At 38.2% G+C, this 27,548-nt stretch overlaps 1 protein-coding gene across 1 annotated transcript; it reads right to left on the bottom strand.

Annotated features, from left to right (window-relative positions):
• Nucleotides 1-523: 523 nt before the first annotated feature.
• On the bottom strand, nucleotides 524-22,879 carry LOC142172760 (uncharacterized). Its single transcript, XM_075236440.1, has 8 exons — nucleotides 22,859-22,879; nucleotides 22,562-22,675; nucleotides 22,379-22,471; nucleotides 22,202-22,287; nucleotides 22,065-22,131; nucleotides 21,909-21,975; nucleotides 21,713-21,805; nucleotides 524-648 (listed from the first exon to the last, which is right to left on the bottom strand). Exons 1-8 carry the CDS (start codon nucleotides 22,877-22,879, stop codon nucleotides 524-526), a joined length of 666 nt encoding a protein of 221 aa, XP_075092541.1.
• Nucleotides 22,880-27,548: the final 4,669 nt, after the last annotated feature.

The following is a 27,548-nucleotide window of genomic DNA, read 5'->3' as shown; positions in this document are numbered from 1 at the left end:
CAAAAGGCAGATTACTACAAATCTTTTATGCAAGGGACTGTTGTTTCGCCTATGTCCTTAGCTAGTGTAGCAAATATCGCGCAAGCTTCCCCTTTCAAATACTGGATTGAACTGGAATCAGTGACGACTTGGTATAGGGATGGCAATAATTCAGGCCAGGGGTTATCTGGGAGAAGTGAATCAACCAGCTTCGAAACTGCTTTAAGGAGCTGATGGATGATGAACTCTGATTCTTGATTGAGGGATATATGATCAAGGATCATACACTTGATGCTTGATTGAGTGGCGACACTTAGATTGCGCCAAACGTACAAGTCATCGTCATTAGTAAGCAACTTGCAAAGGAGGTAAGCACACCTTTCATGGATATTTGTCCATAAAAGTCAGCTATACATCTTAACTTTACAAGCAACCTATCCGGTTATCCTTAGTTGAAGTGAAACTAACATCCATCAAAACCAGTTACAAATTAATCCCTGAGCTACCCGCGCTCCACATCATAAACCTTTTAAAATTCTTTTTTTTAAAAAGGAAATTCCTTATCCACCTTCTTCTTCACCTCACCTACCTCTCCACCATCCTTTCTGAAAACAAAAGGTACAAAGAATGCCGTTGGTAGCTTGATGTACGCAATGGTTTTCACAAGACCTGATATTTCACATGCTATCGGAGTTGTAAGCAAGTATATGCATGATCCAGGAAATGAGCATTGGCAAGCTGTGAAATGGATTCTTCGGTATATTCGTAATACTGTAGATGTTGGATTGATTTTTGAGTAGGAAGATAGTTAGTACCTGGTTGGATATTGTGACTCGGATTACGCGGGTGATTTGGACAAGCGTAGATCAACTACTGGTTATGTTTTCACTTTTGCAAATGCACCAGTTAGTTGGAAGTCTACTTTGCAGTCAACAATTGCTTTGTCTACTACTGAGGCTAGGGGTGGGCGTTCGGTCAGTTCAGTTTGGTTTGAAGAAATTCGGTTCGGTTATTCGATTTTCGATTTTGTAAAAGTAGTAATCAAAACCGAACTGAAATAAGTTCGGTTCAGTTTGGTTTTTCTAATTTCGGTTCGGTTTTCAGTTTGAACATTATCATATTAGGCTCCTTCTATGTAATTGTAAGGCCCCTTGAAAACTTGTACTCAAAACCTGGTAGCTCGTGGTGCCAAGTCCCGAATATATGTTAGGAATCATGGTTCAGACCTTTTTGGTACTGATCTATGTTATAAAAAGTCAAGAAATACTGTTTTCCAGAAAATGCAATTCTGTGGTCTAGAATGCGGTCGCATAACAGATATGCAAACCGCATAATCGCCGCAAAGTGAGTGAGTGTGTTGGTCGAATTGGAGGTTAAAAATGCGGACCAATATGCGATCCCATCACGTATATGCGGACCACATAGTCGTCGCATATTTCCCTTGGGATTTTGTGAGGGGCAGTTCTGTGGTGCACTATGCGACCGCATAATGGGTATGCGGACCGCATTTCTGCCGCATACCCAGGCAGATTTGGGAGCACTTTTGCGATCCATTCTGCGGACCGCATTTTCACTCTGCGATCGCAAACCTAACTCGGGCTCCTATTTTTCTAAATTTTAAACTCGACCCCTTCTGCAATAAAACACTCCAACCCCTCATTTTAACATATTTTCTAAACAAAACTAGAGAGAGGGAAGATAGAATTCTTGAGAGATAAAGTCCTACCTTCATCAATTTGATTCTTCAAAGTCACTCGGGCCGGGGAATTTCAAGTAATTATCTTCATCTCCGTTCTTGCAGGTAAAATCCCCAACCGTTTTTCATTGTTTTCAGATTTAAACAAAAAAGGGGATTCTCATGCGTTAATTCTTGAAAATGGAAGTTGAGATACACATGCATGTCCTTTAAAACCTAGAATCTAGTAAGAGGAATTGGGTAGAACTAAAGATTTGCAAAAGAGGGGTTGATGACCTAAGTAAGTTCGGGTTGAGTTTGTGAACTTCAATTCTAAGTTATATGTGTTGACTTGTGAACTAGATTGACGATACTAGGTTGTTGGTGAATTGGAAATAGAAGCGAAAAAAGGGAATTCGACTCCAGGTATGTATGGCTAATTTTAACCTTTGGAAAGTCACCTTGTTTGGTACAAGTAATTGGTAGGTGTTACTTATGTGAATTGTTTGTGAATTCTTGTGATTAATATGCCTTGAACGTTGTTGGTTTGTGAATTCTTGTGATTAATATGCCTTGAACGTTGTTGGTTTGTGAATTCTTGTAATTAATATGACTTGAACGTTGTTGGTTAAGTTTTCCGATATAATGGTGTAAGTAAATGGCAACAAACCAAGTGTGTGTGTATGAATATGATTATGTGGTAAGAGCTGTGTAACCAATAATGAAAAAGAGATCGTAATTGATGAAATTGAAACAACGATGGTAATATCATCCGTGACTTGTTGTAGGCAACTATCGTTGTAACTTGAATTATATACGGGTTGTTGTATATGATGGAATTGGTATTGAAGTTTATGAGAATTCTTGTGAATTGTTGTTGTTGTGAAATGATATTCTGGATGACCTGAAGCTATGTGATTTAACTGTGAACTGCTGTTGTTGTATGAAATTGTAATTGTCCGGTGGGATCGGGTTGCGTGCTGCAACACGAAGTTATAAGGTGTAGGTTGTGGTGATAAGGGCGGCTGAGGTAATAAGGTGTGGGTTGTGGTGATAAGAGTGGCTGAGGTAATAAGGGTGGAAAAGTGATCAAAATCACTACTGAAATAAAAATATGTGAAAGTTGTGAAACCATTGAGGTGATGAAATATTGTTGAAGGGGGAAAAAGGAGAGATTGTGGAGTTTGTTTGGCTTTGGTTGTTCCTTTCATGTGCATTTGATTGTTGACTCTATTACTGTTGTTATCTATGCATTTCTTGATTTTACTTAGGGAAAAGTTTGTTCATACATACCAGTACAATTCAAATGTACTGACGTCCCTTTTTGCCGGGGACGCTACATTCGTGTTATGATTGTAGGTAGATCTATAGCAAGTACTCCAGTCCATCGACCGTAGCTCCCCTTCACTTTTCGTCAGATGCATTGGTGAGCCCCTTTCCTCCCGGGGCCTTGCGTGGCTCATGCCACTTTTTATTTCGGAGTCTTATTTTGATTTTGGGTGTAAGGTATAGCCGAAGCATTGTTACCGGCAAGTATTGTATCATCCTTTTGTATCCTTAGAGGCTCCGTAGACAGTAAATGTGGGTTGCGAACTTATGTAAATATGTATTTTGTATATTGGGCGATGTAAGTTGTAAACCTCATTAAGTGACTATGTATGTTTTGTAAAAAGAGTGTTTCAATTATAAATGACTATCTCCTTTGATTAATGGACAATGAAAATACGGGGTACGCGTGGGATAGGAAAGGCATCCAGGTCCGCTTGACTGGGGCTACCCGGTCGAGCGCCGGTCGCGGCCCCCCAGTTTTGGGGCGTGACCGTAATAATAGGACCGACGAATTTGTTATTTTTTCCCAAAACTTCGAAATTGTTGGAAATATTATGTTTATAAAAAAAAGAATAAACTTTGCACACTATTATGGATCATAAAATTCAAACATAGTGTAAATTACAACTCTGTATGAAATCCTCCCGGTATCTATCATATATGCTATAGAAGTTTTAATAGAGTGAAAGTCTTTAAGATTGGGAAGTTGATGGACTTATTTAATTGGGTTGAGTCTTTAATAGATTGAACCTAATAGTATTAATTTATTACCTATGGGCTTAGCCTATATATAACTTAAAGAACCTATATGCTCATAATTCGGTTTTTCGGTTAACCGAACTAAATAACTTAATAACCGAAAACCGAGCCGAAAAATTGAAATTTTAAAATTTTAAACCGAAACCGATCGAACAAACCGAATAACCGAAATCGAAATAAAAAAAAATCGGTTCGGTCGGTTTATTCCGTTCCGACCGAAATATGCCCACCCCTAACTGAGGCAGAGTACATGGCAATTACAGAGGATGTAAAGGAGGCAATTTGGCTTCAAGGGTTGCTTAGAGATCTTGGTATTGGTCAAGAAAACATCACACTATTTTTGTGATAGTCAGAGTGCTATCCAATTAGCAAAAAACCAAGTTTATCATGCAAGAACAAATCACATTGATGTTCGATATCACTTTGTACGAGATATTATAGAAGAAGGTGGGAGTCATGGTGCAGAAAATTCGGACAACAGACAACCCTGCCGATATGCTAACAAAAGTAGTGACTGCGATCAAGTTTCAACATTGTTTGAACTTGATCAACATTGTTGAACTTTGAAGATTGAAGTTGAAGACACAATCAAAATTTATCACTGAGAGAAAATTAAAAAAAAAAAAAGTGAAATCTTGCCAAGGTGGAGATTTGTTGAATTTAACAAGATTAATATGAACTAGTATGAACATTTGAAGCCTCTTTTTTTGGAAGAAATTAGGAGATGCATTTTTCATGCATTTACATTACATTATCACACTTAATATGATATCATGCATGACATTATTAAGGCAATTTCCATTCTATAAATAGCAAGGGTTTTGTTCATTTGAAAACATCTTTCACTTGCCTTCTTATCTCCTAAGGCATTTGAATCTTCTTTTTCTCTTGTAGTATTTCACTTGTATTTTTGGAGTGAAATAAAATTTGAGTTGATTGTATCCGAGGACTAGGCAAAAATCAAATTTTGCCGAACCTCGTTAATTTCAGGTGTTTCTTTTATTATCATCTCATTTACTATTTATTAGCTACCTTCAGATATAGTAGTTGTGATTTAATCACTCTCTATATATTCGGCTTCCGCAATATTTTGATATTTGGGTTGGGTAATCCCTTTAATAGTGGAGATATGAACTTTTGAGCATAAATTGATTGGTTTGTGTAATGTTTGACTAGTTTCGAGTCGTTTGGCATCGAATTTGGAAGTTTGAGCGCATTCTTGAATTGGGAAGTAGGCTTTGAGACGAGTTAAGTACTTTCTAAACTTGTAATAGGGAATTAACCCTATAGGTAAATTAAATAAATGTATGTACCTATTTGTGAGGGCTACGTACGTATGAGGTAGCGAGAGTTCGTACATAGCTACTAATATGCTATTGTCCGGGTAGTATAGGACCCATATCATGATTTATTTGAAATATTTGCGCCCTTGCTAATTTAATTACTCGAGTCAAGTCGAATATTTCATAAAAGAAGTGTAAAAGGTTAAATTCACTTACTTGAAGATTTAATGGAATACTTGACTGTAAATGTGAAATTTGTGTTTTCTTTAAAAATAATTGCTATTGCGGATCGGGTCGAGTGCCATGGTAGGAAATAGATGTATCTATGGTTCACGTTGTTCGACTCTTCGACAGTGCACAATTTATATATTATGTTGGAACGAGCCAATAATTTGCGCATGATAATTATTTGAAACTCTCCATGATTGATACTGCTTAAATGTCTTGAAATGTAAGCTGTTAAATGATATAACTGAAATTGAAAGTATATTTGTGTAAGAAGAACTTATCATTTTTTGTTATTGAGCTTTCAGTATTATTCATGAAATCCATGCTTAGTATAACTCTTAAATTATATTATTGTTAGCCCATAGTAAATGTCAAAGTCGACCCCTCGTAACTACTTCTTCGGGGTTAGATTGGATACTTACTGGGTACATGTTGTTTATGTACTCATACTACGCCTATGTACTTAATTGTACAGAATCTGAGGCAGGTGCATCTAGTTACCCGTCTGGCGCGCATAGTTGATCCCCACCTCAAGACTTCATGATGAGTTGCTTTTCGAGCGGTTTTGCAGCAGCTGGAGTTTCCCTTATGTTTTACTTTTCTATCTATTTCTTCTCAGACAGTAGGCAAACATTCTTTTGTTTATTCTACTAGATTGCCTACACACTTGTGACACCAGATCTTGACACACATACTAGTAGACTTATGATTTTAGATTTGCTTATACGATATAGATTTGTACTTATTGCTTTCGTTTATTTATGTTACACTTGCAAATTTCTAAACTTTTTAACAAATAAGGAAATGTTACTACTTAATAATTTATTTAAACAGGAAATCACTAGTTGATAAGTATTGGCTTGCCTAACAGTGGTGTTGGGCACCATCACGGCTTATAATGGAATTGGGTCGTGACATTGGTGAAGAAAATAAAAGTTAAATTTGTATCCTAAAACTTGCCCCTACCTTCAAAAAGACAGAGAGGCTATTTCCGAAAGGACCCACAGCAAAATGGCAATGGTAAGATCTTGCATAATATTTTGGAGCAAGCTGATGTAAAATTTACATTGGATTTACAACTGGTTAATCCAAATTCCACTATGTCTGAACTATTAAAATTAAAAGGGTTCTCCCGGCAAGAGTGAGCTCCCAAGAGGGTCTCAACTGAAGCATAGGCTCCTCCTATGAAGGCCAACATACTCCTCAAATGAATGATTGCAGGAGAGAATTCAGCACCAAAATGTTTGAACTGCATAAAGTTGAAGATATCATAGTTTCATAGCACCCAGTAGCGGAGTTGTAATTCAAATTTTTTTTTGCAAGAATGACTCAATTGTATTTGAACCTATATACGACCTAAAAAGCAATTATTTAAGACACAATTGCCACTACGCTAGAATCTTCCCTTATGTCAAGGGAATTCAACAACAGTTTATATATGCAAAAAAGTTTGTTTTTGCCCTATTTACGAAAAAAAATTCTGTGAAGAAGGCGATTCAATTTATCCCTCTTGTGTCTGCCTAGCTTTACCCCTGATTACACTGATGAAAAGTTAGCATCTTCCTCAGGTGATACTAAAAATTCTAGTTCCATCTCTTACTGAGGGAATAGCAATGACCATGCTGATGTCCAGGTGTCTGGTGGTAGAGTTTTTTGAAGATTCTTCAACAGATCTATCATGCGCAGAGGCGGATCCAGGATTTAGGCAGGATGGATGCACTATTAAAAAGAGGTGGATCAAGAATATAAATTTTACAGATTCAACCTTTAGTTCTTACCATTGCGTACTCATTGCACTTTTGGAATTATAAGTTAAAAATTATTATTTTTTAAAAATAATAATTTTCTTACATCTATATCTATTTTCCATGAAGAAAAAGTACTTAATTAATATACAAAAATAACACCAGACATGCCCATCTCCTGTGCGAGTCTACTTCTAGAAAAAAAAGAAGGAAAAAATTACAAGATTGAGATAAGATTTAAACTCACAACCTCACCTAGGTACACCCAATAACCATCACATCATATAATACTTTGAGTGTGGATGCACACACATATATTTAAATATTTTTGAAAAAACAATATAGCATTACTATACATGATTTAGGGTGGGGAGCATGGGTTCACGTGCCCCATGGAATCCCCTTAGATACGCCCCTGATCATGCGATTTGTCATTTCTTCTATAGCAAGATCATTTCCAACACATATAACCTAAAGAAGCAAAATTTAATTAATAAATGGCGACACGAGTGTAACGACCCGACCGGTAGTTTTGAGCTCTAGCGCATCGTTCGGTAGTTTGAGGCCATGAGTAGCTTTACTTCAGGTATTATGACTTGTATGTATGGTCGGAATTGAATTTCGGGAAGTTCAGAGTCGATTTGGAAAGAGAATTCTCATTTCGAAAGCTTTAAGTTGGTAGAAGTGACTAAGATTGGATTTTTGAGTAAACAGCCTTAGAATTGAGATTTGAAGGTCCCATCAAGTTCATATGATGATTTCGGATTTGGGTGCATGTTCGGATCGGGTTTTGGATGGCCCGGGAGCGTTTCAGCGTATATAATGGAAGTTAGCATTTTTGGAAAGAATTACATAAGTTTGGGTTAAAGTGAATTTCAATATTATCGAGGCTCGTTTGGGATCCCAAGACTGGAATGGCTCCGTACAGTGATTCTGGTATTGGGAGCACAATCGGAAGTGAATTCGGAGGTCCGTAGGTCATTTTGGAGTCATTTAGTTAAAGATAGACATTTGAAGGTTTTTGAGAAGTTTGACCGGAAGTGGACTTTTTGATATCGGTGTCGGTTTCCGATTCCGGATGTTGTAGTAGGTCTGTAATGTCAAATATGACTTGTGTGCAAAATTTGAGGTCAATCGGACGTGATTTGACGTGTTTCGGCATCGAATGTTGAAGTTTGAAATTCTAAAGTTCTTCAAGTTTGAAATGGAGTGTGATTCATGATTTTAGCATTATTTGATGTGATTTGAGGCCTCGAGCAAGTCCGGATTATGTTATGGGACTGGTTGGTGTGATTGGACGGGGTTCCGGGGGCCTCGGGTGGATTCCGGGTGGTTAACGGATTGAATTAGAATTTGGAGGAAGAGCTGCAGCTGTTGCCTTTTGGTGTAACCGCACTTGCGAGACTTGGGCTGCAGGTGCGAAGCCACAGAAGCGGCTAGAAGGGACACAGATGCGGTGTTGGGCCAAAAGTGAAGAGACCGTAGATGCGGTCATGTAACCGCAGAAGCGGGACCCCACCTGCGGTAGTTGAGGCGTAGAAGCGGAAAGAGTAGCCTGGTGAGAAACCACAGGAGTGATAGAGGGGCCGCACCTGCGAAACTGCAAAAGCGGTCGTGTGACCACATGTACAGAAATGCCGGAGGTAGTACGGTTCTTTAAATCGGGGGTCTTGGCCATTTTCTACCATTTTACTCTTGTTTGGACGATTTTTGGAGATCTTCAAGAGAGAGATTTCATCATCAAACATGAGGTAAGTTAATCCCACCCCTTGTGAGTTAAATACATGATATTATTACGGATTTGATCAAGAAAAATTGGTAGAAACTTGGGTTTTTAGTGGAAAGACCTAGGATTGGTATTTTTGGATTTTGACCATGATTTTGGATATGGAATTGCGAGTAAATTATATATTTGAGTTCATAAGGTTATGGGTAAAGTTTATCTTCGAAAAATTTTGGAACCCGGGAACGTGAGACCGGGGGAAATTTTGTCAACCTTTCGATTGGGGTTAGGAATTGTTATAAATTGAATTGTTATGAGTATTAGGGTATATTTTCATTGGTTTGCCCGTTATTTGGTTAGTTTTGGAGCATTGGAGCATCGATTTAAGTCGTCGGAAGGGCTTGGAAGCCGGTTTTGGAACTTCAAAGTGAGGTGAGTCTCTTTTCTAACCTTGTAAGAGAAAATTGTCCCCATAGGTGAAATAATTGGTTATGTGCTTCTATTTGTGGGGGCTACATACGCATCAGGTGACGAGAGTCTGTGCGTAGCTATTATTATGTTTAATACCTGGTAGTTTAAGACCCAAAAGCATGCTATACTTGGAATATTTGTAATCTTATTGACATTTTGAATTTCCTGAAATCATATCGAATTAGGAAATGAATTTCCAAAAAGATTAAACTTCACTTTCTTTATCATTAAAAGAGAACTGGTTTTTCCTTAGATAAAAGTTCCCTGATAAATTCTTAATTGGCTGTTTGAATGTGTGTATCTATGTGTGTCCGCGTCGCATGTATGATTCTCGAGCGGGGTGCTTGTTTATTTATGTTGACCGCATCACATATATGATTCGCGAGCGGGGTAATAGATGCATCTATGGTTCGCGTCATTCAACCCTCTGGCAGTGCACAGTTTAAATATTGTTGGATCGGGTCGTACGACCTCGGCATGAATTGTGCATGCTTGTGTTGCTTGCCTTGAGATTCATAGGTGTTGATATTTGTTTCCCCCTGGCCTGAGATAAATGTATAAATGATGAAAATGAATTTGGAAATTTCCTATTAATAAAAGAATTGATTACTTGCTTCATGTTATTGAATTACAACCATTCTTATGAAAACCCTCGATTTAATACATTATTGGTATATTATTATTGGACTACTAGTAAGTGTTGAAGTTGACCTCTCGTCTCTACTTCTTCGAAATTAGGCGGGATAATTAGTGGGTACACGTTATTTTTGTACTCATACTACACTTGTTGTGCATTTTTGTTGCACATGCACATGTATGTCTAGTGGCCTAGTTTGGCGCAACGACATGGTTGATACAGAGACTTAGGTGAGCTGCACTTCTCGAGACGACTCGCAGTCATCAAAGTCTCCTTTAGAGTTTTGTACTGTATTTTCATTTCTGTCCAATTTGTATTTCGTACAGTTATTGTATTACATCTTATTTTACTAGAAATTTGCTCATGCACTTGTGGCACTGGGTTCTGGGATGATCACAAGATTATTCAGTAGTTTAAAATTTGTTAAAGACACCATTATTTTGTCGGCTAAGTTCATTATTTATTGTTTAATGTAAGGAAAAGAAATGATTTCAAAATCATTAAAATGATAATTTAATTAAGTATTTACGGTTGGATTGCCTGACAGCGGTGTCCGGCGCCATCACGACCCTTAGTGGATTTTGGGTCGTGACAACATGATATCAGAGCACTAGGTTACCTTAGGTTTCACGAGTCATGAGCGAGTCTAGTAGAGTCTTGCGTATTGGTACAGAGACGTCTGTACTTATCTTCGAGAGGCTACAGGGCTGTTAGGGGTACTTCCCTTCTTGATTCCTCATCGTGCGATTAGATTCCTTTGAGGCTTATGCCCTTGTTTCCTTCCTACTCGATAATGCTTATTATAAATCAAGAATTGAGGAATTGTAATAGTACTATAGATGTGGTGCAGGATGTTTCTACCTACATAGTTGTTTCGGTTATTGTCGTCACCTCACAGAAGGTCGTTGTGTCGTTCAGCTCAGTATTATTATTACCTAAGGTTTCGAGATTTGGCATCGATGTTTTGACGATTCGTGCATTGCTATTGCCCAGTATTGATGTGATGATAGGATGCTTACCAATATGTCGAAGCAGTGAATGACCTGAAAGGAGGCCTACTCAGTGCATGATTCAGAGACTTCGATATTTCATTTCCGGCGGAGGAAAAGCAATTGTCCTGGGGATGTACAGATTTGGAGTGATGGAGTAACAAGACTTGGTGATTTCAAATGTGATGGGATTTTCATCTGCGTCGTGGTGTCGTCGTCTGTGATTGAATATGTTAAGTTCGCCGGTGTATGGTTCTCTTCAATTTGCCTTTGGGGAAGCGTATTGTGAAATGGTATTGGAGAAGTGACTGTCAGAGATCGCAGGGGGCGGTGGTGCAGGATTGAATTGGTATTTCTAATGTTGACGGCTCGAGAAAGACGATCTTCGAAAAGTTAAAGTTAGTGACAATTTATTGGTTCAAATATTTCAGAGATAGAGATTTAATTAAAGCAACAACTGAGCAACAAAGGATGAGGAAGGACATGTGGGAAGTGTCAGGCGGTAGTTATTTAGAAGGCCAGGTATAAGAAGCGAAAGTCGAGTAGCTGATTAAAGGAGTGAGTTTCGCCAAAGTGGGAGAGTGGCGGAGTTGCATATGGGTTTTGTGGTATGATGACTACGCACCCTTGAGGAAAGTTCGGAATGATTTGGGAATGTTATTGGATAGTGATTGGGTCTACTGATTTAATTTGAAGTATTGGCTATTATGCGGGGGGAGGTTGGATATGACAGAAGGGAGTCGCTTGATATGAAGAAGGATGCAACATGACTTGGGATGGAAGGATATTGTCGCACATTTAATTGATGTCCATGAGGGGTGAATGGACTTGTGTAGCTGGTGAATGAGCATGGGCTCAGGATGGGTTATTGATGTCGTAGTAGGTAATTTCCACAAGTGGGTTATCCCCTGTGAGCAGGTTAGTGGTCATGTGGTTGGCGAAGCTTCTACGAAGGATTTTATTGGCCATCCGGTAAGAGGTTGAATATGTGGTTATTGATGGGGATTTAGAGTGTTCATAAAGTGCTAACGGAAGGATTTCAAGGAATCTAGCGGTTTGATTGTGCAAAATTCATGTCAATAAGAGATAAAGAATCTTGGTGGGTTCTGGAGTTGTGTAATAGTGGCTTCAAGCTAAGTGGGAGAGTCCCACTGCCTACGGTTGATTGCATGGTTGTCTATTTGTGAGATTTCAGGTTATTAGCATATGGATGGGTTATTTCAGCTAAGGGGAAGGAACATAAAAGGTAATTTGAGCAAAGGAATTGTTAAAGGTGTGCTACAGTGGCCTTATTGACTCATGTTCAGACTTAGAGAAGGGTACGGGTCTATGTCTTGTGTAGATACGGGTTCCAAAGAAAGCGATTTGGTCGTGTGATTTGTCGAGAGGGTGTTCATATGCTAGAAAATTTATGGAGTCGATTATATTCAGGACCAAGTTAGAGTGGGTGACTCTCAACAACGCTCCTAGTGAGTTCAAAGGATTTAAAAATGCGGTGCCTAAGGATTCAAGCCTGCAGTATGATTGAGAATCGAGCTTTTGTAGCAGATTATGATAAGAGACCCAGAATGATCTATGATGTTTTCGGCTTGTAGTGTAGCATCTGGAGGAAAAAAGGGAAAAAGACTTCGAATCCATAGCGGGATTATCGAAATGGGTATACAGGTTGAGGATGCGGATACGCGCATAAGAAAAGTAAGAGATGGTTCGTGGGATTTGAGACAACATGGTCTCGTGATTCAAGGTCACTCATGGTGAGTGCGGATTCGGGTTGGTGATGTAAGGAATGGAGCTAATATTATCTCTAAGGCAAGTTAAGGATGAATTAGAGGAAGTTAGATTGGTCAGCCATGGTTGAATTGACATAGTGGTGGTAGTGCGCGCGAGGCTTGACGGCCGCCGTAATTGATTATATTTGGATGTATTCCAGTATTACATCCCGTAATGTGTAGGCAGATCTCGAAAGGGTTATGGGGGTCTAGAGCACTACTTGGAGGATTTGCATGTTCTACGGTTATGAGGATTCACTTGTGTGTTGCTATAGTTCTCTTATAATGAGTTAAGTTAAAAGTTTCTATATGATGAAGTATTAATCTATTAGTGGTTCCGGAGTATGATGAAAATCTTATACTATCGCATGTTGGCATGTTAGGTCCAGTGAGTGGTATGGAATTTGAAAGTGAGGATCAAGGTTGCGATTCGGTGTTGACAAGGATGTCATGAGCTCGGATGAGCAGGAAAGGGATTTGAATATTTAGAGTAAGCTCGCATTATCTTCAGCGTGACTTGAGATTATTTTGAAAAAAAAGGGAGCTTTGCATCCAGTTATGGATTCTTGATTACTTTTCAGCGTTAGTGCGGCCGGTGGTGTGGATGTGCAGACTTGCTATCTGTTACGGAAGGTCGTGGGAGTGTGGCTCACGGGAAAATTGTATGAGTGTGGCATGTAATCACTTAATTGATTGAAGAATTAAACCAAGTATGAAGATTTTGGTGATATCGTTAATCTGAGAATTTATGCCTGGAGGGCACTCGATTTATTGGATTGTGGACTGTGGAGGATCGCTCCGGTTATAATGGTTGTTCTTGTGTGTTATGGGGGAAAAGGGGGCTATTATGGACCTAGGAAAGATTATTTGCCTAGTTTGGTGCGATCAGAATCGGCTTGAGGTATGTGGATGAATTTAAATATGAATACGGGCTCTATATCAAGCCGGATATGTTCATTTCACCATAGTGTTCCTTATGGAGGAGTATTTGAACATGGTATGTTGTTTCGTCATCGGCTATTTCATGTAATACTATATTGTGCTGTGTGAGTTGTGAAATGGCTTGATAAATTTCTTATGCGTTGAGGTTTCGCCTAGCGATGGTTTCATATGAGCAGGATGGCTCTTGAGATTCAGATCATATATCGCACTTCAGTTGTGCTTGAGTTTTGTAGCTTATGGCGCCATCTGTCTCCCCAGGGATGGTATTATGCACTTAGTGTGCTTGTGACCAATATTCGGTATATTGTAGTAATGGACGATGTATCTCGGTGTGTACCTTCTTATGTGAAATTTATGTGTGGATCGGGTGGCATGCCGCCATGGGTATGTTGTTTGGATCGGGTTGCATGCCGCAACAGTGTGATGTGGAGTACAGTTTCTATATTCTGATTTTGTGTGTTTTGTTTCCCATTTTCTGAGGAAAGTTCGTATTAGTTGCGCGAGTTGAGTAGTTCCTTCTAGAGTTCGTTTTCCTTTTGTATCCCATTCGAGTTGGTAGCCTATTGGCATTGTGGCATCATCTGAGACTTTTGATCCTGTCGGGGGTGACTTATTGCCTAAGCAGTTCGTACTAGGTGAGACGGGATTATTGGATCTAGTATTGGTGAGATCGGATTATATGAAGTATATTAAAGAGCAAAGACCATTATTTGATTCAGAATGAGGTGATTGTTCTTGTCAGGAGTATAGACCCAATGATTTGTTGATTCAGTAGTTGGTTATGAATTTCTACACGTCTCTTCCGTCGTGGCGGTATTGTAAGATTTAGAGCCAGACCTATGTATGTCATGAAGGTCAGTGGGAGCATCAGAGTCGTGGAAATTCTGGCTTTTATTATCGGAGGATGTTATTGTGGTCCTGTGAATAAAGTGGTGCAAGGTGTGAATTTAGCAAAGGTATGCAGTCATGTTCTGGTACATCGTGTGGTGAGATATACAGTGTTCGTATGTTGGAAACATGCCTGGCAGAGAATTACAGATGTTGCAATTGGGCTCTAAGGCTTATTTGCTTTAGTGAAAAAGGATATCTCCAGATTGATCAAACTATTGCGCTCAACAGAGTTGTTGATAGCATGGGTAGGTGCACAAGGTGTTAAACAGTGATATCAGACAGCTCCAGCACAGTTCTTAGCACGTTCGAGGACGAACGTATGTTTAAACGAGAGAGAATGTAACGACCCGACCGATCGTTTTGAGCTATCGTGCATCGTTCGGCAGTTTGAGGCCATGAGTAGCTTCACTTCAGGTATTAAGACTTGTATGTGTGGTCGAAATTGAATTTCGGGAAGTTCAGAGTCGATTTGGAAAGAGAATTCTCATTTTGAAAGCTTTAAGTTGGTAGAAGTGACTAAGATTGGATTTTTGAGTAAACAGCTTCGGATTGGGATTCGAAGGTCTTAGCAGGTTCGTATGATGATTTTGGATTTGGGCGTATGTTCGGATCGGGTTTTGGATGGCCCAGGAGCATTTTGGCACCTATTATGGTTGTCCAACGGGAAGGGACGAGACCAAATTAACGGGATGGGATGACATTTAAGCGGGACAGTGGCGGGACGATACGAAACGGGACGGGACGGGTTCGTGGGCCTTAAGTGTATTTTTTTAAAACAAAACGTCTAGTTTTTTGAAAATTACTATATTTTAAAGTTTGCAACATCTAGATTTTTGACTTATTTAATAAACTTAAATGTTACTCTGTTAAAATGAAAATTAAAAAATTAAGTAAAGAATTATAAAATATTAAAACAAAAGACTTGTAGTGAAATATTCTAGTAATTATAAATTTATAATAGAGTTATAATTTATTTAATATAATTTTAAAGTATTAACTATTAAGTAACTAAGACAATTCATAAATAAAATTCAACGCTTAGAGCCTTTTATTTTATTAATAAAACTTTCAAATCTCAAATACAAATATAATTCTTTTGAAGAGCATCTAATCTATGCAGTCACCTTCTAGGAAGGGTTCTGTTTGAACTAGGCCTCTTAGTAGTCAATTACAAATTATCATACTAATATTTGTAAGCTCCTATATAGCTTCTTTGTAACTTATCAATAATATCTCTCGGACATTCTGCTGGAATTGACAATGTTGATTGATGTTCCATGAGCTCCATGCCATCATTGCTCCCAGTGGTAAGTATCTCATTGTATTCTTCTTCTTCCCTAGTGGTTAATTTTTCAAAACCAAGATTTCTTCTTTCTGAATTAATCCAATCTCTGAATTAATTTTTCAAAACCAAGATTTCATCTTTCTGAATTAATCCAATTTCTAAATTAAAGCAATAATACGTTTTTGCAAGTTCCAGTGATGATCAACCCAATGACATGTAACAGTTATATACTGAAGATATTCAGTTTGAAATTTAAAAACATCATTTCTAATCGTGGTCTTAGAAAAACCTTGAAAAGCAGGGTTATAAGTTTCTTGTATATAATGCACAAAAGTAGGGTGAGAAGGGAAAGTAAAAGGTAAGCCACAGACAGCCACCATTTTTGTTAAGTTCTCACGATCTCTATCTTTGTTATATTTGCGTAAAACATGACCAGAAGCAGGGTCAAGTTGTTATTGAATTTTATTAGAACCATATCCACTAGGAGTGTCAGTACTGGTGGTAGGATCTATAATTTTTCCGGCTTCTATGTTAGCTTGTATTCATAAAGATTTCTGATCCCTTATTAAATGTCTACTTAAACCCCCGTCCCACCACTTGTTGTGTGTGCAAATACTTGCTTACATTTTTCACATATAGCACGATGATTGACTTTATCATGTTTAAAAAATTTCCATACAAGTGATGTTTTGGGACGTTCAGCCTTAGGCTTACCCCTTACAGGGGTACAGGGGGTAAAGCTCCAGACTGAGATTGACTCTGAGTTGGAGCTTGTGTTGCGGAGTGGGTGTTTCATCTAATTCTTCATCCTCATTTTCTTCATCCTCAAAAAAATATCATTTCCAAACTGTCTTTGTAAAGTTTCATGATCTAATTGTTCTCCGACATGAACATCATAAAATGTGGGGGGTTGAGAAAATGAAGTTTCATCAACATGAGTCATTTCATCAATATGTTTTCTAATTCTAGGTCTTGGAGAAAGGTTAGGATTAGGATTACTACTACTTTCACCTTTACTATTTTTTTACTACTTTTTTTTAAAAATGCCAAATACATTTTTAGGTGCCATAATTTAAATACAAAATTAAATTAAAAAAGCTAACACAAATATTAAACACACAAATGAAACACAAAAATATAACACGTAAAGTAAACACAAAAATTAAGTACTAAAATGATACGCAAAAATTATATATTAAAATTAGGAGATGGAACGAGTGCACCGTGATTAAATATTGAAACTTGAAGAAATTGCCCAAAATATTGCTTCAAATACTTGACGAATTAATTTAAAGCTTGAAAGTTGCTCAAAATTAATTGCCCAAATACTTGAAAGTTGTCACTTGATACTTGATAGTAACAAAATTGAGAGAATAATATAGAATATAGATAGAATATTAGAATGTAAGAGATTTGAGAGAGAAGATTGATTTTTGTGGGAAAAAATGAAGAAGAATGGGGGGTATTTTTAGTAGAAAATATGGCCAAAGTGTAATTTAATAAACTTAGGGGTTATATTAAAAGTTTGGGGGGAGGGGGTAGGGTGTTTGGGGGGGGGGGGTAGGGGCTGTTTGGACCGTTGGCAAGGACTATTTTTGCAATTTAAGTCGTTGCCCAATGACTAGTTTTTTTTAAAAAAAAATCTGGCGGACCGCGGGACGGGATGGGACGAAATGACCGTCCCGTCCCATCCCATGTCCCGTTTAACATTGGCCCATCCCATTTAACTTGAAGCGGGATGGGACGGGATGGGACGGCCCGTCCCGTTGGACAGCCATAGCGCATATAGTGGAAGTTAGCATTTTTGGAAAGAACTTCATAAATTTGGATTAAAGTGCATTTCAGTGTTATCGAGGTCTGTTTGGGATCACGAGACTGGAAATGGCTCCGTACGGTGATTCTGGTATTGGGAGTGCGATCGGAGGTCCGTAGATCATTTTGGAGTCATTTGGCTAAAGATAGAAATTTGAAGATTTTTGAGAAGTTTGACCGGAAGTGGACTTTTTGATATCGGGGTCGGTTTCCGATTCCGGAAGTTGGAGTAGGTTTGTAATGTCAAATATGACTTGTGTGCAAAATTTGAGGACAATCGGACGTGATTTGACGGGTTTCGGCATCGAATGTTGAAGTTTGAAATTTTAAAGTTCTTCAAGTTTGAAATGGAGCGTGATTCGTGATTTTAGCATTGTTTGATATGATTTGAGGCCTCGAGCAAGTCTGCATTATGTTATGGGACTGGTTGGTGTGATCGGATGGGGTCCCGGGGGCCTCGGGTGGATTCCGGATGGTTAACTGATTGAATTAGAATTTGGAGGAAGAGCTGAAGTTATTGCCTTCTAGTGTAACCGCACCTGCGAGACTTGGGCCGCAGGTGCAGAGCTGCAGAAGCAGCTAGGAGGGATGCAGATACGGTGTTGGTCGAGAAGTGAAGAGACCGCAAATGTGGTCATGTAGCTGCAGAAGCAGGACCGCACATGCGGTAGTTAAGGCGTATAAGCAGAAAGGGCAGCCTGGTGAGAAACCGCAAGAGCGGTAGAGGGGTCGCACCTGCAAAACCGTAGAAGCGGTCGTGTGACCGCAGGTGCAGAAGTGTTGGAGGCAGTAAGGTTCTTTAAATCGGGGGTCTTGGCCATTTTCTTCCATTTTACTCTTGTTTGGGCGATTTTTGGAGAATTTCAAGAGAGAGATTTCATCATTAAATATGAGGTAAGTTAATTCCACCCCTTGTGAGTCAAATACATGATATTATTACGGATTTGATCAAGAAAAAATGGTAGAAACTTGGGGTTTTGGTGGAAAGACCTAGGATTGGTATTTTTGGATTTTGACCACGATTTTGGATATGAAATTGAGAGTAAATTATATATTTGAGTTCGTAAAGTTATGGGTAAAGTTTATCTTCGAAAAATTTCGGAACCCGAGCACGTGGGCCCGAGGGCAATTTTGTCAACTTTTCAATCGGGGTTAGGAATTGTTATAAATTGAATTGTTATGAGTATTAGGGTATATTTTCATTGGTTTGTCCGTTATTTGGTTAGTTTTGGAGCATTGGGGCATCAATTTGAGTCGTCGGAAGGGCTTGGAAGCCGGTTTTGGAACTTCGGAGCGAGGTGAGTCTCCTTTTTAACCTTGTAAGAGGGAATTATCCCCATAGGTAAAATAATTGGTTATGTGCTTCTATTGTGGGGGCGTGCGTAGCTACTATTATGTTTAAGTCTAAGACCCAAAAGCATGTTATACTTGGAATATTTGTAATCTTATTGACATTTTGAATTTGCTTAAATCATATCGAATTAGTAAATGAATTTCCAAAAAGATTAAACTTCACTTTCTTTATCATTAAAAGAGAATTGACTTTTTCTTGGATAAATGTTCCCTGATAAATTCTTAATTGGTTGTTTGAATGTGTACATCTATGTGTGTCCGCGTCGCATGTATGATTCACGAGCGGGGTGCTTGTTTATTTATGTTGACCGCGTCACATATATGATTCGCGAGAGGTGTAATAGATGCATATACAGTTCGCGCCATTCGACCCTCTGGCAGTGCATAGTTTAAATATTGTTGGATCGGGCTGTACGACCTCGACATGATTTGTGCATGCTTGTATTGCTTGCCTTAAGATTCATAGATGTTGATATTTGTTTCCTCCTGTCCCGAGATAAATGTATAAATAATGAAAATGAATCTGAAAATTTCCTATTAATAAAAGAATTGATTACTTCCTTCATGTTATTGAATTACAATCATTCTTATGAAAATCCTCGATTTACTACATTATTGGTATATTATTATTGGACCACTAGTAAGTGTCGAAGTCGACTTCTCGTCTCTACTTCTTCGAGATTAGGCGGGATACTTACTGGGTACACATTTTTGTACTCATACTACACTTGCTGTGCATTTTGTTGCACAAGTGCATGTGTGTCGAGTGGCCTAGTTTGGCGCAGCGGCATGGTTGATACAGAGACTTAGGTGAGCTGCATTTATCGAGACGACCCGCAATCAGCAAAGTCTCCTTTAGAGTATTGTACTGTATTTCCATTTCTGTCCAATTTGTATTCCGGACAGTTATTGTATTACATCTTATTTTCCTAGAAATTTGCTCATGCACTTGTGGCATCGGGTTCTGGGATGATCACAGGATTATTCAGTAGTTTAAAATTTGTTAAAGACACCATTATTTTCTCGGTTAAGTTCATTATTTATTGTTTAATGTAAGGAAAGAAATGATTTCAAAATTATTAAAACGAGAATTTAATTAAGTATTTATGGTTGGCTTGCCTGACAGCGATGTCCGGTGCCATCACGATCCTTAGTGGATTTTGGGTCGTGACAATGAACAAAAGGTTTAATTTGATAAAAAGGCCACAATATCACTATCAGGTAGCCATCTTGATAGATTAATCAACTAGCTAAATGAAAAGTAAGGGGAAAAAAAGTGAAAAGAGGCAACTAAGAAAATATCAAATGAAGCCTCCAATTAACAAACAATAACAAGCTTTTCCCCTTCAATTACCTTTATGTATTAGCTATTATCAGAAATTTGTTTATAAGAGATATAGACCTGATAGACAAATTGCTAACATACAACGCAATTATGAAATATAAAGAAAAATGTATTAAATATAAGAATCAGAGTTGAGAATATTTATATATCAGTCACAAGAAAAACCCAATCTGGCATCTATTAATTCTGATATCGAAATAACCTCTGCAAAAACGGACATAATCTTTGGAAAGTGCTCATAATTGGGACCCAAAAGTTATTGTCAGACCTGCAAGTGAGAAAATTTGCCAAAACATTAAAGACAAACGAAATTGATGAAAGAAATTAATTATGTATTAGACTTTGCAAACTTTAGCTGGTGCTTAATTTGCTGAATGGGAGTTTAGACAAATCCTAGTAACAACCATCATTATCGAGTCAACCCGCCAAATGCTACGAAGATCATAGTTTAGTAATTCATCTATATTAGAAAGAACATCCTAATCTTTTAGCATAAAAGCCTTCAGTCAAGAGTCAAGATTGCACCGAATAATGAAATTCTTTTAAACCAAAAAAAAAAAAAAAACCATTTCCTAGCTGGCACAGAAGAGCAGCCCAGTGCGTGTGAAGCATTCCACATTCACGTAGGGTCTGGAGAAGGGCCGCACCCCAAGGGTGTGATGTAGGCAGCCTTTCCTATTACAAGCATTAGTGACTGTTTCCATGGCTCGAACCTGTGATATATATGTCACACGGAGACAAATTTACCGTTACTCCAAGACTCCCTTCATTTCCTATCTGCACTATCTTAACCTTGGGAATAGATACAAACCTATAGTATTACTTCAAGCATTTTGTTTGGCTACTGGTTGCTTATTTTCCCCAACATATATCAGAAGTTAAGAAATTTATTTGGATCGTATGCATGTTTGTATAAGAACACTTGAATAATCATATTTTTCCGTTTTGTATCCTTTCTTTTTTCCAGTACAAAATAAAAAAATTTGAAATACACTATAATGAAGCTTGATAAATGATATTGATGCACTAAAAGTCTGGAGTAATGAGAAATCATTAATGCTGAAAGCAACTTGTCTTCTAAGTGGATGAAAATCCAATACAATTATATCACTGAAATCAGTAATGCTAGGTTTTCACTCATAACCTAATAACATGCCTTGGCAATCAGTATCTCTAACAAAAGCAGACTAGTTCATTACCTTTTTGACCATTGAACATAGCCGGTCGTGAGCTTCTTTGGCTTCAAACCTGTCATATCTTATAGGCAGACAATTCAACCTAGTCGGAACAATCTACCAAAATATTTGGAGTGAGAACTTTATTGAATTTTTACAATATTATGAAGTACATTGGAGGAGCATCATTTCATCTTGGAAGATCAAAAGCTCTATGTGTTACCAAACTATATATAATGCATGAACAAGAAAACGATAAGGATTCCGATAAATAAGGCACCTGGGGGGAGTTGACTCTTTCGATGAAACCAACATATCTTACCAAGTGCTAAAACAGCAGCATCATATGCCTCTAAACTCTCAGGTTCAAGAGCATTGAAATGCATAATGACTACATTGATCCTTGAAAGAGCCTCTAAAATATTGGGATTAGTTATACAGAGAAGCATATAACTCTTGCTTGTCTCCTTTTCTCCATTATGAAAAGGGTCTCAATAACAGGTTGAACAATATCATACCTCCAATATAAGGTTTGAAATTATAACCACCATATTCAGCACAAAGCTCAAGTCCACAAAACGCAATCTGAACTCAACATCGATGGTGTTTGATGAATCAAATTATAGCAAATGCATCATAACTGAATACTGTCCCAGCCACAAAGATACACAAACCTGTCTAACATCCGGGTTTTCGTCGTTGCTCGACTCCAAAATAAATGGAAGATATATAATATAGTACCTAGTTAGGACAGAAAGTAACTATCAGAATTGTGACCTTATTTAAGAAAAGCTAATAGAGATAGACCTACCTCAGAGATGCTCTGCCGCAGTGCACCACAAGATTAAGAAAGATATTAATACATTTAATTCTCTCTTTAGCTGTTTTGTCCTTGCCCTTCGATCGGGAAAAGAAAATAATGAGAAATACAGATGGAAAGCTACCTTGGAGGTTAAAATTGAATTGATTATCACTAGCTAAAGCTCACCCTCATAGGCATCAGATATGATGAAAGATCATCAAGAAAAGGCAAGAAAGCAGCCTTGAATGTCATGATCAATGTCCCCAATATGTTACCTACCTGATAAAAAATGTCTATGTGATTCGAGAACAATCCAAAGTGAAAGGTTTTATAAAGACAACAGTGTCATGAGTTGTATATTGGACATACAATGCCGAAAACCACTTCTTCTAGCTCTCTTTCCTCCCTCAGCAATTCAGCAACTTCAGCATCAAAGTCTTCTGATTTTGCTCTCTGTGAGTTCTCCTTTTCTACGTGAACTTTCTGTAGTGACGTGCTTTATCTCATCGATGATGCTCCGAACCTGATCTTCATTGACAAGTGGTCCACAGATCTGAAAGAAAACACCAAAAGGACCATAATAAAAGTGTCAGTTTCTCCTTATGGAGGTCAAACTTTTTCCCCACGGAATAAAAAAATCGTGAATCGTAATGTTTTGAAGGCTACCGAATATAAAGCGTTGCCCATTGCCAGTATTATATCACCCGAAAACTGCTTGAAATACAACTCATTTCCACCTTGAGCAGTCCTTTCTCCACCGCCAGTTTAGCAGAGTACTGTTTAACCAAAAATCTGAGTCTTTGGTCAAAGCTAGAAAGAAATTCGGGTTACTGATAATCAGGAGACGAAAATAAAATATTTTTGAGAATGATGGTAAAGCAGTAAATAGTTTTGTATTTCAGTAAGATCTCAATCATATATTTGTGTCCTTACAGATGTTGAGTCTTTCCCCTTTTATAGTTGATTCTAGGAGAAGATATAATGCATTTGTCTTAATGAGGCAATTATGAGCAATAAATGATATTTAAAAAAAACGTTACACAATCATTTCTATTTAAGTCAGATTCTCTAACGTATTTGACATTTAATGTTGTATTTAAACTCTTTTACGTCATCAGATTCGTATCTTCAACTTCTTCAGATCTTTGATCTTTAAACGACTCGAATAGGTACGAGACTCGTACCTATTTTAGTAACGGTCCACACCTATGTTGCTTTCTTTTCCCCCTATCTGTTATCGCCCGTGCCTCTTGGCTATTTATTGCGTTTTGACCTTTTGACCAGTCCACGTGTCATGACACGTCATCTTCAATATTCAGACTCAGTTTTTTCCCAATACAGATAGTCCCCCAACTTTCCATTTATTTATCCATTAAATATTTGGGAAGTGGACCTTCACAAAAAGGGATTTTTTTGCTGTAATCAATGCTATGACAGTACTGACGCCCCAGTTGTCTTTTCTATTTAATGCTCTGCACACGTGTCACCTTCCGATTGATTTTGTAATTCTGCAGCCTTTTTCCAAGGTTTATTCATCCCTTATATTCACGAAGCGATAGTTGCCTTTATTATAGGCTTTCCATCATTATACTTCTTTGCTTGACGATTGCTATTATATACATATATATCCTTTTTCCCTTTGTCCTTTTCTTCATAAACCCTTAACAAATCCTTTACTCTTTATTTCTACTCCTTTCTCCTTGAGTTCATCCTTTTCTCTGCAATGGCATCTCCGAATCCTAACCCTAAAAGAATCCCAATTCTTGATAGCTTCCCCAATGCCCCTGTAAGACATAGAAGAGGAAGAGGTGGCAAGCTTCGTAGCCTAGGATCTGTTCGTGGTGGTGCCTCTGGTTCTGTCATGCCTTCTTCTAGCTCCGGTACTATTTTCAGAGGTTCTATCACTAAGAAATCTTCCTCTAAAGGTAAAGAACTTCCTGAGCTTCTTCAAGAGCCTTTAGTTGAGGAAATAGTACCCCAACGACCTATCTTTTGAGAATGATAGGAAATCTCTTCGTGAGCAAGTTGTCAATTTAGAGAAAGCTGACACTTTCCCTTCTTTAATCACTGAACCTTTGGTTTCTATTGTTCGAAAAGATTGCAACTGGAGAAGTGATTTTCGTATAGTAATCCTTAATCCAAATCAAAGAATATCTTCTTTTAGGATTGGATTTTCTTTTGTTTATACTTACTCCTTCACTTTGGGATTTATTCCTGCTATTGACCCAGTCATACTTGATTTCTGTCGTTTTTTCAAAATTTGTTTGGGACAAATTAGTCCCCTTGTATGGAGAACAGTGGCTTATTTGAGGTATTTATCTGTTAAAGCCGGTGTTGATTTTTCCTTTCCCCGCCTTATTCATCTTTACCACCCCAAGTTATTTCGCAATGGAGTTTTTACTCTAACTGCAAGAAGTAAAAGGGTCTTAGTAAGCCCTGAAGATGACAAGGACCGCGGGTGGTACACTCGTTATTTTGCGGTACGCACAGTTGATTTGGTGGGTGAAACAAATATCCCCTTCCCTGAGAAGTGGAACTTTGCACGTAAGTTTTTTTTACTTACCGTTCTTACCTCTTAAGAATTTCAACTTCTTTTCTAATTTCATCCTTCTTTGCTTTTCTATAGCAACCATGGGAGATGTGGAACCCGTTCCTAATTTCCGTGGTTGGGTAGATTTAATCATGAAAGTCGTGCCTATGGAGGCGAGAACGTGGAAATCCATTTCCAATTTACATACGACAAATCCTTTATCATTTTTCGTATGACAAGAGCCAATTTTTCGTATGACATAAAGAGACGCTTTCAGTGACAATCCGTGATATTTTTCGTATGATGTCACACCTCCTTTTTCACTACATTCATAAGGGCGTAAAGGAATTTTTCCATTTAAAGGACAATCGGAGTGGGATTTAATTATTAATTATTCAGAGTCGCCACTTGGGAGATTAATGGTGTCCCAAGTCACCGGTTGAATCCCGAACCGAGGAAATTTATGACTCTGTTAACAGTCCGCGAACCAAAAATCCGAGTAAGGAATTCTGTTAACTCGGGAGAAGGTGTTAGGCATTCCCGAGTTCCGTGGTTCTAGCACGGTCGCTTAACTGTTGTATTTGATTTTATCTGATTTTAATACATGTTAACTTATGTGATTCTATTCGTAAACCGCTTTTTATCATTATTTATTTTAAAAGAATTGCGACGTCGTGAAAACACGTTTCAAACTACGTCACAATCAATGCACCCATGGTCGTCAACACATTTCGACTTCGTCGAGATTTGGATTTGGGTCGCATCAATGCGCACCCGAGTTTAAGGAAGTAATTTAATTAAATCGCGCCTAAAGGTTCTCACGTAATATTATTCTGGGGAAGACCGTGGAGTTCGCTAAATGGCCATCCCAAATTCTAATCATTTTTAATAGCCATTTATTGAGGGCCCCACATTTATTTATTTCTGTTCGGTGAGGCTTGTCTCATTTTATGAACCTATTTTTCGATCATTATTTATTTTATAAGGATTACGATGTCGCGAAAACACGTTTCGAACCACGTCGCAATCAATGTACCCGTGATTGTCTACACGTTTTGGTTTCATCGAGATTTGGATTTGGGTCGCATTAATGCGCACCCGAGTTCAAGAAGGTAACTTATTTAAGAGCGTGCTTAAAGATTCTAACGTATTGTTATTTTGGGAAAGGCAGTGAAATTCACTAAACATCCTTTCCAAGTCTACGCAATGGAATAATTGTGCCGTTAACTACTTGAGGATTCTAATTGATTAGGCCTACAACTCGTTGAGCTTGAAGTGGAATATCCGGGCAGAAATGCCGAGTAAATGGGCCCTGAGCTCACAAAGCCCAATCCGGCCATTGCACAGGCTGTGGGCACAGGCCCTTAGTGCATTTTTGCGTCGGGCCTAAAGCAAGCCCAAAATTTGGCTTGCACTCGGGCGGCCCAGAGATCGAATCATTGGGCTCCCTTTAATTTCCAACCTTATGGACTACCTACTAAAATGCCAGGCCCCAAAATTGGCCCAATCTGAGGCTGTTTAAATATGTGATTCAGACCAACCCAAATTTAAAATCGACCAATGCGTATAGACTCCGAATCTACTGCAACTTTTGCAGATTTAATTTCAGCGTATTGTGAAACTTAAGCAGATAGAAAATTACAATTGTATAGACATGAAATGCTCAATTTACACAACCTCCACCCTGGAATATGAACCTGAATACCCAACTGTCCACTTACTAATTAAAACAATCAAAATCATGCTGGACGATTCATCAGTCTCAGTTATACAACTCGGTTATTGGCTCGAATCAACACCAATTAAATCAACTACTAACAGTCAGACAATTTACACAAATTAAACTATGGAAAAAAAATAGCCAACATACAATGTTTCCTAAGGCAATAGAATTCAGTAGCATTCTTCATTGTTCTCCACTTCAAACTTGAACTTACATAGGTGAGAGTCAAGGGAATGTACCTGGGAACTGTAATGAAAATAGAGAAAAAGAGAGGAATCAGCTACTTTCAACAGCAACAAACAACAAGCCCAGCAATGATACACCACAAAAACACAGGCAGATTGCTTTGAAACCAGAAATATAAACAAATTCCCACCGATCAGCTTAACAGACTTCTAACACTTCCCAGACCCTCACAGCTGAAACCCAGAATTGGTGATGAAGCTGTGAAACTGTTTCAGATCTCCATATTTTGGTGTTTTAATTTCTGAATAACCTCAGGACTGAAATCTTGACTCGGTTTTTAACAACAATGAAAGCTCCAATTAAACTTAAGGCTCAAGGCAGAAGAATGAGAGCCCCCCTTTCTCAAGGCATTTAATGCCCTTTTATAGGCAACCCCAAAGAGAATAAACCAAGTTCTGATTTTCTAATTAGTCCCTCTCTATTTTCACTTTGGTCACTCTATTCTTATCTTGCTAAACAAGTAACTGCAGTGTACTTATTAAGATTTACACTTGAAACCCATTCTAGAAGGTCCTAAAGCATTCCTCTACCCATACAATACCCATACTGCCCTTCCCTATACCTTGATATTACTATTCCTATCAGAACTACCCTTTTCCATACCCAGATTACCCTTGAAAGCCTTTCAGAATCACTGACCCTACCCTTATCCTTAATAACTAAACCCAATATCCTAACCCAGTCTGAAACTAATTAAAATCAATTAACTAACAATCAGAAACCAACTAAAATTAATCACCTAACAATCAGAAACCAATTAATCAGACTGACTGACTCAAATATGTTCAATTAACCAATTCAAATAAGCTAAACGGAAATAAACTATGCTTAAGCTACCATGATTAACATTAAACGAA

The sequence above is a fragment of the Nicotiana tabacum genome, chromosome 18, assembly GCF_000715075.1.
Source record: "Nicotiana tabacum cultivar K326 chromosome 18, ASM71507v2, whole genome shotgun sequence".
NCBI classification, from domain to species: domain Eukaryota; kingdom Viridiplantae; phylum Streptophyta; class Magnoliopsida; order Solanales; family Solanaceae; genus Nicotiana; species Nicotiana tabacum.
This window is presented reverse-complemented; position numbering and strand designations above follow the sequence as displayed.